This window comes from Ramularia collo-cygni (assembly GCF_900074925.1).
Source record: "Ramularia collo-cygni strain URUG2 genome assembly, contig: RCC_scaffold26, whole genome shotgun sequence".
Classification (NCBI taxonomy): Eukaryota; Fungi; Ascomycota; class Dothideomycetes; order Mycosphaerellales; family Mycosphaerellaceae; genus Ramularia; species Ramularia collo-cygni.
Window position 1 is genome coordinate 1 of NW_019716280.1, and position 11,686 is coordinate 11,686.

The 11,686-nt window shown below is 46.2% G+C and overlaps 2 protein-coding genes across 3 annotated transcripts; one reads left to right on the plus strand and one right to left on the minus strand.

The window, feature by feature from the left end:
• Positions 1–5,108: 5,108 nt before the first annotated feature.
• RCC_10977 (uncharacterized protein) lies at positions 5,109–5,489 on the plus strand (the record flags this gene model as incomplete). The annotated part of the gene is made up of 1 exon (XM_023776203.1): positions 5,109–5,489. The coding sequence occupies one exon, from the start codon at positions 5,109–5,111 to the stop codon at positions 5,487–5,489; it is 381 nt and encodes a 126-aa protein (XP_023631971.1).
• A 548-nt stretch (positions 5,490–6,037) lies between these two features.
• Positions 6,038–7,563, minus strand: RCC_10979 (related to cell wall protein cwl1; the record flags this gene model as incomplete). 2 transcript variants are annotated; one of them, XM_023776204.1, is made up of 3 exons in its annotated part: positions 6,038–6,520; positions 6,578–7,113; positions 7,467–7,563. In XM_023776204.1, 3 exons carry the CDS (start codon positions 7,561–7,563, stop codon positions 6,038–6,040), a joined length of 1,116 nt encoding a protein of 371 aa, XP_023631972.1. The 2 variants fall into 2 exon arrangements, with proteins under 2 accessions (XP_023631972.1, XP_023631973.1); XM_023776205.1 differs by having other exon boundaries at positions 6,578–7,174; positions 7,462–7,563.
• Positions 7,564–11,686: the final 4,123 nt, after the last annotated feature.

Sequence of the window (11,686 nt, forward strand, 5' to 3'; positions counted from 1 at the left end):
GATTAGGCGCCTCGACTACGCTACTTATACGCCGTATACCCGAGGTAGGCTCGTTAATATAGATCTAAGCATCTAACTTAATACTAAAGGTGTTTGCCGCCGCCTTATAAGCCGCTTCCTCCTAACTGCCCTTCTATATAGTAGCATCTACTAGATTAAGCTCGTAGGCCGTAGCTATAACGCTGTCGTAGCGTAGGCGCATCGCTACCGGTACGGGTTTATACTTATAATAATTGTTCCTTTAAGGGAAGTTAGCGCTACGTAAGAGAGGAGCAGGCGTCTCGAATAAGCGTTACTTACTTATAGTAGTCGTACTTGCGCTTAAACGAGCTAAAGATAGCGTTATAGCGATACCTAATACGAAGGTATACTAACCGCGTGTAGCGGCGATAGGCCGTAGGCACCTCGACGGCGCGGCGCTTACTTACCGACGCTTAAGCGGGGGTCGCCGGCGGGTCGGGTGCGCTACGCTTACGGGGAGTACGTAGCGGCATAATAAAGAGTAGATGTTTAGAAGAGAAATCTATAAGGCAGAAAGAATATTAATAAGAGGTAGTTACTAGGGTGTATTACTTAGCAAACAACCTACTTAGAGATCTGTAGATATAAGACCCTTGCGGACAGCAGCGGTAACGTATACGCCGCGTAGTAGGGGACTTATTAACCCTCTTATCGAGCAGCGGTTATTAAGGGAATTAAACCCTCGCCCTTCTAGGTACGGCATTTGGCCTACTAGAAGGAGGATAAAGTTCTAAAAGCGGCTACATCCTATATAGCTAGTTTAACTAGCCGGCTTTTATATAAATAGCCCGAAGGTTGCTTAGAAAATAGGCACTTCACCCTATAGAGTCTACGGACCCCGAGCGCGACGTATGCGACGCGCGCGCGCCTCTATTTCCTAAGACCACGAACTAAGGCTAGTTCGTATAGGGGGAAGGAGGTAATTATAAGGGCCGTATAAGAGCCCTTGCAATAACAGGATTAATAGAGGTAGCTAGATTAACCAACCTTAGAGAAGGGAGTATAATATAACCTAACTGCTTAGCGTAGGCTTAGCGTATGCATANAGGATTAATAGAGGTAGCTAGATTAACCAACCTTAGAGAAGGGAGTATAATATAACCTAACTGCTTAGCGTAGGCTTAGCGTATGCATAACTCCTACGCATAGCGCACATTTAACCCGTAAGAATTAGTCTTATCTCTAATCGAGTAATTACGGGTGTCTAATACATTGCTATATCTTTACCCTTACAATAACGCTACCGCTACGAATCTATTAGTAAGGATGCTTAGACCTTAACTAGAAATAATTATACTAACCGGCTCTAGATAAGTAGAGAGGTTGTATATAACTAACGATACTTAATACGCTTAGCTAGGTCCTACGTAGGATCCCTTATCGAAAACCGGTAGCTAGCCTTATCGTCTATCTCGTCTTAGAGGAGTAGGGTAAAGAGAAGGCTAGYATCTCGGAGCTRTTTTGTACTAGTTAGTCTAAATGTCCTAAAGATATTRTCTAGCGTTTTAACTCTTACTTTAGTTCTACGGTAGTCGACTCTACGCCTTCCTRCTTTATCGATACTAAGGTTAAGCAACTATAGCCGGAACTCTATAGTCGCTATCGTAGTAGTCGCGCTTTATACGGGGAGGGGTAGAGGAGGGAAGAGGTRTTAATATAGTAAAAGGATGTTAATTACTATGTTTAATRCCGTAGAATRTTAGTAAAGGTATAAGGAAAAGGAATTTAAAAGAGAGTGCTATTTTATARTTACTRCTATAAAGCTCTRTCTAGYATATGCATAATAGCACCTAATACTACTTATACCGGTCGGAAGTAAGTAATACGTAATAYACGTGCTCGCTCCCCGGYAGGTGTTATTACTTAGRAGAGAAYATATAAAGTAAATAAAACGGGGACTTAGCTATTTTAYAAATATCTTRTGCTTTCTCCTTAYRGAGTATGCGTATAATAGTAAAAGGGAAYRATAGYATACTCGAGGAATACGAGAGGCGGAATAGCGATATAGTCTTATTTTCGAAAATAAGYAAAGTRAATAYAAAGTATAGAAAAAGGGACAYCTRCATTCTACCGAGATAAAACCCTTCTCTYTATAAATAGTAGCCGTATAATAGTACTAGAGAAAGGGTATAYACTCCGATTATTAATTTAGTTCTATAAAGGAAATAGAATATCTTATAAAAGGAAAAGGGGAGAGAGAAAGAAATAATAAGCTCTAGAGCTAGCTCTACACCTACCTCTAAAACYACTTTAGTACTATTATACTACCTAGAGGAGGAGATAGCCTCTACTATTTGCCTTTTCCCTTACTACGGCTCGCCTYCTTCGTACTTGCCTTACGGGGGAATCTTATGCCCTTRTACTAAGGATCTGCCGYATTRCCTACTATATTAGGGTTATTACTAGCATTCTCGCTCTATTTATGCTTAAGGATGCGGTCGTTTAAGGTGTTTACGGAGCATAAGTTCTTCTTACTATTCTAGATGCAATTTCTATAGGTACCCTCTATTATATGCTCCTATTTTATATATTCCTGCTATTATTAGCTTTAAACATCTTTATATAGGAGGAAGGCGGAGAAAGAGTACCTTCTAAGGGCCTCTGCCCTCTTTTCGCTCGTTCTTATTTAGGATCGGCCGGCCTTRGYAGGCGGTAYATTCCTARTTAATAATATTACCGCTACGAATCTATTAGTAAGGATGCTCGGATCTTAATTAGAAGTAATTATACTAACCGGCTCTARATAATTATCGAGTCTATAGTRTTCTTACGGTCTYTAARYATTATCTACTTCGCCGGGTCCTAGGTCTTCTTAATTTTCGGGGCGTAGCTACTCTCCGTATCGATTATCTCCGCCTATTCCTTAGTAATATAGAGGCYACTAGTCTTAAGCTAGATTATACTAGTTAGTCTCGTCTAGGTAAGGCGATTATCTTTACTTATATTACCGTCGTTAACTATAAGGTATAGATTACTATTATCGTCTAACGAGTAGTATATATCTAATAGGTCGACGTCGCCTATACCGAAGCGGCGAACTTTCTTCTCGGTTATTATACGGAGAGGTAGAATAGAGCAAAGAGGGGAGGATAGGTAGTAAGAGTGCTAATTAGAGTATTAAATGTAGTAGTTGTTAGGAGGACTAGGGGAGACGGTAGAAGGGTAGAGGAAAGAGTCTTATAGCACATAAATATTACTCTTACGCGTATAATAAGTTACTAGCAGAAGTATGTGCATAATAGCAGCATTAAAGTAAGATATAGGTAACCGAAACCCGTTACATATTAGGACCGGTAACTAAGTAATAACGGGACGGTAATATCACATACATATAAGCAAATAACGACGTTTATTACATGTAATTGTACGGGCAATTAAATTAATAAGCGAGGTGTGAAATTACTCCACTTAGTGGCGTTAAGCTATATTAGATCGCGTTGTTGCAGGGAAGTCGCTAAAAGTCCACCGTAAACATGCACCGCATCCAGAAATAGCTGTTGGTCTGTCACACTGCGCCTCGCCTCATGCAGGTCAAGACCAAGATTAGCAATCGACAGCCTTGGTGTCTCCCATTGCCTCGCTCTCTCGCGAAAACAGCATGATCAATCCGTTGGCGCCTTGATTGTACAACGGCCATGCTCTAGTCCTCTACCAGAACCTGCTTCGAAGCTCTCTCCGGCAGGCTGCGAGGCAGTGCCTGGCGGCATTCTGTCGTGCTCAAGGATCGATATAACATGTAAGTGCGAACACATCATGCGATTTTGGCACCCTATTTCACAGAACACATGTGCCTGGCGGAGACCTGGCCGTTTCATCTCTGTGCCTTGAGTCGTGGCCAAGCCGCCGAGCCAATTCTCTCTTCGACGCTTTTTCACCTTTCTTGTTCTCTGAGCCGTATCGTGCTGAACTGGCCGAGATTCGTTGTCGTGGTGGTCTCTGGTCTGGTCTGACAACGGGTCCGAGGCATGAGAGATCCTCGTGGGTTGGTTGACTTTGCGGTTCAACCGTCAACCATCTAACGTTTGTTGTGCAGGAAACTCATACAACGGTACCCTTGCACTTCTGCAAACCTCTTGTATCACCGCTGAGGCAAAACTTCACGCAAGTTTTCAATGAAATTGCTCGCGCTATCCTTCTCCAGCGATTTCCCGATCAGAGCAATTATTCTCGATCTACCTCCGAGAGAACCTGTTCCGCACGATTTGAAACGACGGAAGAAGAGCTGCTGCAGGTCCCCGTTAAATCTCTCGCCAGTACTCAACCATCGGAACTGGGTAACGTCGAGTTGACCTTCACGACAACCCTCTGCATCATTACTCCGAAGCGTCCCACTACGCGAGTGAACGGACTCACATGCCAGAGGCAACAAACAACCCAGCAAGGCTTCGTCTGCTTGTCCCCCTACCACTTTGTGAAGCTGCAAACCCAGAGTGTCTCCACAGGCCGATTCAATGTCGACGTTCGGCCTCGGAGGAATAACTCCAAGCGCTACCACTTTCAATGATGGACAACCTACTTCGACATGGCACGATCCGTCACGACCGACGGGTCCTTTGGTCAGCATGATTTCTGCACTCGATGCTACAATGGCTGCAACAGATCCAGAGTACACTCGGCCACCCATAGCTCTGGAGAACAACCCATCAGCCACTGCAAATGCTCTGTCAATCTTATTCGACGCTCTACCAAGCGCTGCAGCAGTCGCCATCGCCTCCAAGTACAACCTCCGACCCGAATGGATAGCACCGCAAGCACCGCAAGCACCGGAAGCACCGCAAGCACCGCAAGTATCGCAAGCACCGCAAGGCACAAGTGCAGAATCAGAACCAACACCTCAAATCCTACTCTTTCCATCTTCAGAATCCTCACCAAGTCCAGAACAGAATCCTTCTTCGAAAATACCCTTATCAACAACGCCCTCCTCAACAACAGCATCGCCGACATCATCAACTYYWYYTTYWRMWRMWASRKCSMSCMCMSMGRTCTACACAACTAAACCTCCAGCATCGGAACACATCAAAAACAGCGAAATCGCAGGAATAGTCTCGGGAGTAATAGCCGCAGTCGTCCTCCTCCTAATAGCCGCCATGTTCCTCGTCCGTCGTCGTCAACAAGGCAAAGGTCCCTTTCCCCATAAAAAGGTATACCCCGAAGTCGCATGGCTCTACGATCCCGCTCCAACTCCCGAGGGATCAGTCCACAAACGAGATTCAGGCCAGGAAGCCCTTCTGCAACCTCGTCACGATGAAATGGAGCAAGCCTTCCTCAATCATCCAGGGAGTCCGGAACGTGCACAAGCTACGAGCCCTTTCTTGGTGCCACCGAGGGCGTACGGTGGGGAGGAGAGTGCATTGGGTCCGGCTGCGTGGCAGCAGGGTGGGGGCACGATTCGGGCTGTGAGGCGGTCTTCGGCTTCGGCTATGGTTGGGGAGAGACCTGCTATTTTTGAGGGACCGCATGCGCGATAAGATCGACAGAGAAACATTGTCAGTGTTTTTGACTAGCGTATAAGCATGGCGTTTGGGACTCTTCTGCAGGACGATTATCGGTTGGCGTCCTGCCTTTCTGAGAGCTTCAGCCCTGATACATGTACTTATCTTTCATGGATATGTTTCCCAATGGGATCTACGAGAAGGCAAACAGATCGCCTGCTGTGCATGGGGTCTTCGCGGGTGGGCAGTGACATTGATGTACCAGCGATAAACATTGAGACGAATGTGAAGCATTTCATTAAAACACCATCTCGTTGCTCATTCTACAATAGGACGTTGGATGATACCACATCCGCGCGCTTCCTCGCTGGCTCGCTCACTCGTGTCTTTGAACAACGCTGATGTAGGTGATGTTACAGGTCTCGTGCTCCCGGAAAAAGTTGCCGCAGAAAAAGGCCACCTCATAGGTGACAATGGCAACAAAGCATAACTTTCTTGCGCCTCCCACAAAATGCATAGTCGTTGAAGGTCGTTCTCAGGTTCCATGTCCAGGTGTGTATTGTGACAGAGCATCTACCAGCAGTTTAGGCGAGGAGAGGCTCGGCATCGCGTGTGACAGGGTGCTCAGGGTTGAGGGGCTCGACCTGGGTAGATTCAATCACCGGCTCAACCTTTGGTGCCGAAGGGAAGTCAGAGGAGCTGACTGCCTTCTCCGGGGTCACCGTGGCCGATGCAACCTTCTCGGCGGTCTCTGGCTTAACAATACCCTTGTCCACTGCGGCCTTCTTGCCCTGGCCGATCAATTCCGACGCCTGAGAGCTGTAGTCCTTGATGGCGCTACGGCTTGCCTCCACTGCCTTGCTTGCGTGCTGACCGGCGATGTCACGGACCTGGTTGGCCTGCTCGGAGACAATGGTCGAGGCGTTGTTGAGGTGCTCGTCGATGAACTCCTTGTTGCTGATGTATGCGAGAGGAGCAAAGTAGACGACGGTGGTGAAGAAGAGGAATAGACCCCACTTGGGCATGATCTTGACGAGGAAGTAGGTGACAAAGGCAGAGATGAAGGCCTAGATTCGGAGGTCAGCAAAGTCACGGGCATATTCTGGTGGTGCGAGTCAACATACAGCACCAGTGGCATACACGTTCTCGGCGAAGACTATGCGCTGGAATTCAATGACGAAGAAGTTGATGAGCTCCTCCGTGTCGGCGAGCACGCTCTCGAGCGTCTCGTGCGGGATGGTGTAGTACTTCTTGGGCCGCATCTTGCTGGCGACGCCCTGGCCGAGGGCGACCTTGCCAATGATCTCGGCGGCGGCTGTCAGACCCAGGAGCATGTACAGCGCCTTCATGGTGTAGCGGGTGATGGGAAGGTAGCGTGTGGCGAAGACGAGGATAACGATGCTAGCATAGCTGATAGCGGTGGCGCGCGGGTTCTCCCACGACAAGAGGTTGTAGAAGAAGGAGTGGTAATGGGTCAGGTCCTGGCCGTTGGCCGTCTGGGTTTGGGGCGTCTGACGCGAGGCGGCGAGGTTGCTGAACTCGTTCTTGGTGGCTGTGGCTTCGGTGCGCGCCTTGTCGGCGAGGGGCCCGTTGGCAACCGACTGCACCGTCTGGGAGTTCTTGATGTTCTCCATCGTCTGCTGTGCGGTCTGTGAAGCGTCTGCGAGGGCCTTGTTAGGCGGGGAAGCGGACATGCTGGCGGGTCGAGGTTGAGACGATGACTGCAGGCGTGTATGGTCAGCGGCGGGTTGGCGGAGGTCGTCGGCTGCGTGGCGGAGTGGATGATAACAGTTGGTGGAGGATGAGGAGGGGAGATGAGCAGTGTGGTAGTCCAGCAATGACAGTTGACAGAGACAAAGGGTGGCAGTGACGCGGATGTGCGCTGTCTGGAAGCTGCCACTATCCGCTTGCTGCTTCCCTGCTCTCTCTCTCCCATCCATCGTAGCTGCCATGGTGCTGCTGCCGCTGCTGCTGCTGCGGCCGGGAAAGTTTGTGTTTGCTTACTTACCTTACTGCTGAGGATGCCGCCGCCAGACGACTTTTGCTGCGACGGGTTGAGATCGGGGTATTGAGCTGGCGTGATGTTCGCAGGAGAGGTGGAATCCGCCATGCTGATGCTGATGGACGAGGTGCTGCAAATGAAGGTGACAGGGGTGGGGTTCAGTCAGATTGCCAGGCGAGAATTGTTGTTGATGGTTAAATAATCAGGTTCTCGAAAATGCGTGCCGTCATCGTCACCGGCGCCGATCACAAAGACTTCTATCACCACAAAGCTCCTCCTCGTAAGGTACTTGCTGCATGCAGTAAGACCTCACGAGACCATAGAAACCTGTTGCCATCGCTGATATCACTCCACTTCTGAAATGACCCGTTCGGAGATGTTCTCCCGCAATGGCCTCCATCTGATCATTTATCTCATCGTAGCAATCTCAAGGGTGCAAGCTCAACGATTTTCCATGCTGACGGCGCTAAAACCCCTGTTTTTCTTCTTGCATGTGATTGTGCCACATGGCTGCGGCTGATCGAGAGGGTTAGGGTTGGGGTAGTGTCTTTTCAGTCAATATTCCTTCTGCTGTCGTACAGGTAGCATGTTACGGCTTCGAGAGGTTAGAGATGACAGCGAATGCACAGATTCACGTATCAGTGCGCTCAAAGGCTTGTAATACGTCTGAAAGCGGTACCTTCGAGGTTTTGGCAGGGCGATCAACTTAACCACAGGGATCAAACTTACATTTTTGCAGACGATATGTGCCTCTTCACACACAAGACCGTTTGTACACTTCCGAATTCGTCTTGCACTTCACACGACCTGCATGCAAGCGTTAGAATTCGTGATGCTCCCAGCTTTAAGATATACTCTCGAAAGAAGCATTAAGCAGGTCGCTTCAATGCCTCAGACTCGTAGACTCGCTCAACGCCGAGATCGAAGATCAGGTGTGTGAAACAACTCCGCGATGCTTTCTGTAACGTACTAGGTATCGTCTCGATAGTCTGCTATCTACACGTGCTATCCCCTTAAAGGTTGTACGGTAATAAGGTTGCTCTCGGCTAGCCGGACACTAGTTAATAAACTATAAAAACTCTGCATTAGCTTATATGTTACAGGGTTCGTTATTAGTGCTAAGTAAGTAACCGGTAATTAGCTAGAGGTAGTAGTTTATACTATAAGTTCTAACTACTACTCTAAATTAGCTTAACTTACGCTCTAAAGTAAAGGAAAGGGAATAATAGCTATATAGTTAGTAGTTTATGTATAATTAACTAGCCGGTTACTAACTACTTAGGCCTTACTACCTAATTAAGGAGGTTCTTAATACGTATGCGCTTTATCTTTAGCCTCTAAAGTAAAGGACTTAAAGGCGTACTTAAAGGTATTAATAGAGCGGTTACTAGAGTTAGAGGTAGCTCGATTAGAGTATTATAAAAGTATTAAGTATCTAGCAGACTCTCTATATAGTATATTTAATAATATAAGAGCGTTATAAGGGCGGCTATAGATAAATAAACTACTAGAGAAGGTAGTAAAGGAGGTTCTAAAGGCGGATATATAGAGGGCGGAGGAGTAGAGGGCGGAGGTACGAAGGGGGGCTCCTTACGCTTCGTTTTAATCGCCTCTTCGTTAAGTAAGTGCTAATTAATAAAGTACTATATATAGAGCGAATATTAAGGACCGTATACGCTATAACTACGGAAGGTTTAATGTCGCTTCTACTTAATATACTATATAGTTAAAGTAAGCTTATAGAGGTAATACTAAACCCTTTTTCGCTATATAGTAACTACTATATATTTAAACAGCCTCTAAAGCCGTAGTAGATACGAAGGGATATAATTACTATAAGGGCCGTGTAAGAGCCCTTATAATAAMAGGATTAATAGAGGTAGCTAGATTAACTAACCTTAGAGAGGGGAGTGTAATATAACCTAACTGCTTAGCGTAGGCTTAGCGCATRCATAACTCCTACGCATAGCGCACATTTAACCCGTAAGAATTAGTCTTATCTCTAATCGAGTAATTACGGGTRTCTAATATATTGCTACATCTTTACYCTTATAATTCTAATTCTTCTTCCTCTCTAAGGGTAGCGATCTATTAGATTCTAACGGAATAGCCCCTAGGCGCGCCGCCCGTAAAGCGACTACTCCTAAGTAGCGCTACGAAGATAAACGCGTCGAAGAACTCCCTAACTACGGAGATGTCGAAGAAGTCGCTACCGTAGAGCCTATATAGCCTACTCTAGACGAAGACACGATAGATTACGGAGAAAACGAACGCGATAAGGAAGAGACGGCTAATAAGATAATCTAGYGCCTCGAAGGCGAGAAGTAGGCTCTATAGTAGTAAGAGACGATTCGCTAACTTTAGTTAGAAGTCTAATAAATAAAGCGTAATCGTAACCGCGCCGACGTAGGCGTAGCTACTACTATACCCCGTCGCGGAGTCGTGCCTACGCGCCTCTTATATAAGGAAGATCCGGATACTATAAGCACCTCGAGTTTAAGCGTAGCGTATACGCGTAGCGGAGTAGGCGTAAGACCTAAGATAAAGGATYCTAAACTATTCTTAGRGGATTCTATTAAAGAGGYACGCGAATTCCTACGCTAACTTAAGATAATCTTCGCTAATACTACTACTAGCCTAGAGAGTAACTATAATAAGGTCCTCTATAGCGTTATGTAGCTAGGAGGAGACGTCGTAGAGTCGTAGTATAACGAGTACGATATCGAGGCGCTTACGCCGAGCTATACGTAGGAGGATTTCTAATCGTTCGTACGTAATACCGTTAGRGACCCTACGAACCGCGCGCTTAGCGYTACGYTTAAGTACGAAAGGGTTCGATAGAGCTAGGATTAAACGGTAAAGTAATTCGCCCTTAAACTAGAAGTACTAGAGAGTTAACTAGACTACACGTAAGCGTAGCTCGTACGTTAGTTCCTCGCTAAGCTAAGACTAGCTCTCCGTTAGGAGATTATTAAGTTATACTCTATACYTATAATAAGGGTAGARATAGTAGCGCTAGTAAGGCGYATTAAAGCAGCCGATAAGGGTACGAGCGTATAGCTTACGGGTACTAAGCGCGGYAATTATAAGTCTTAGGACTATAACCGTAGTAGTAGTAGACTACGTAAGAATACCTATAATCGTAATAAGGAACGTAAACCTAAGTCTAACCGTAGTAGCGAGYAGCCTTTACGYAAGCGTAAAGAAGGCGCCTATTTAGACCTAAAGTRCTCTAACTATAGCCGYACCGGCTATACTAATAAGAYATATTAGGCTAAAGGCGGCGGCGTAGAAGGCTAAGGGCCGAGTAATACGCGGAGYAAGGTTACTRTAGTYRTTACGGAAAAAGYAAAGGACTCCGAGAAAAAGCTTAAACTCTAAGTCTAAAGCTATTAAGTAAGGTCGAYATAYACCTAGCGCGCTACTAGCGCGGCGTAGTCGAAACGAAGGTASGACTAATATAGGTCGACTACCTACTAGACGATATAGCCGATATTAACGTTATATTAAGAGAGTTCGTGCTTCGAGCCGGCTTACTAGCGAGAGTAGATGCGCTATTACTATCTACATCCTCCTTTACCGGAGAACTAGGTTACTACTACGGAGCGCACGTTATACGTCTACGTATCGTAGACTCGGAAGGAGTCGAACGAATAATAGAAGTAACCTTCTATATATACGAAACTCTAAAGCCCGAACTTATATTAGGCCGCCCCTAGCGACGTACATAACGTGTAATCGTCGATAGCGCTACGGATGCGTAGCGCTTTAGTAAACTAARCTCTAGTCGAATTAAGGTTATTAATCTATAGGAGTTTTACCGTAAGATATAGGGCAAGTACGTAAGGGTTCTCGTAGTAAGCGTATTACGTACTAGCGAAATCCTTAGTAGGTCCGAACTTCCGGAGGAGTTTAAGGCATATTACGATATGTTCTTTCCTACGGATAAGGCGAGGCGTAAGCTCCCTAACGACGTAGAGTACGCTATCGATTTAGAGCTAGGTAAGAAGCCGCCCTTTAAACCTCTCTATTATTAGTCTCCGAAAGAGCTAGCGCAGCTATAGGAGTATATTACTAAAGCGACTAAGAACGATTAGATCGAGCTTAGTAAAAGCGAGGCGGGTACGCCTATCCTATTCGTTCCGAAAAAGGATAGCTTACTACGCTTATATATGGACTATCGCGGCTTAAACGAAATCACGATTAAGAACCGCTATCCACTTCCCTTAAT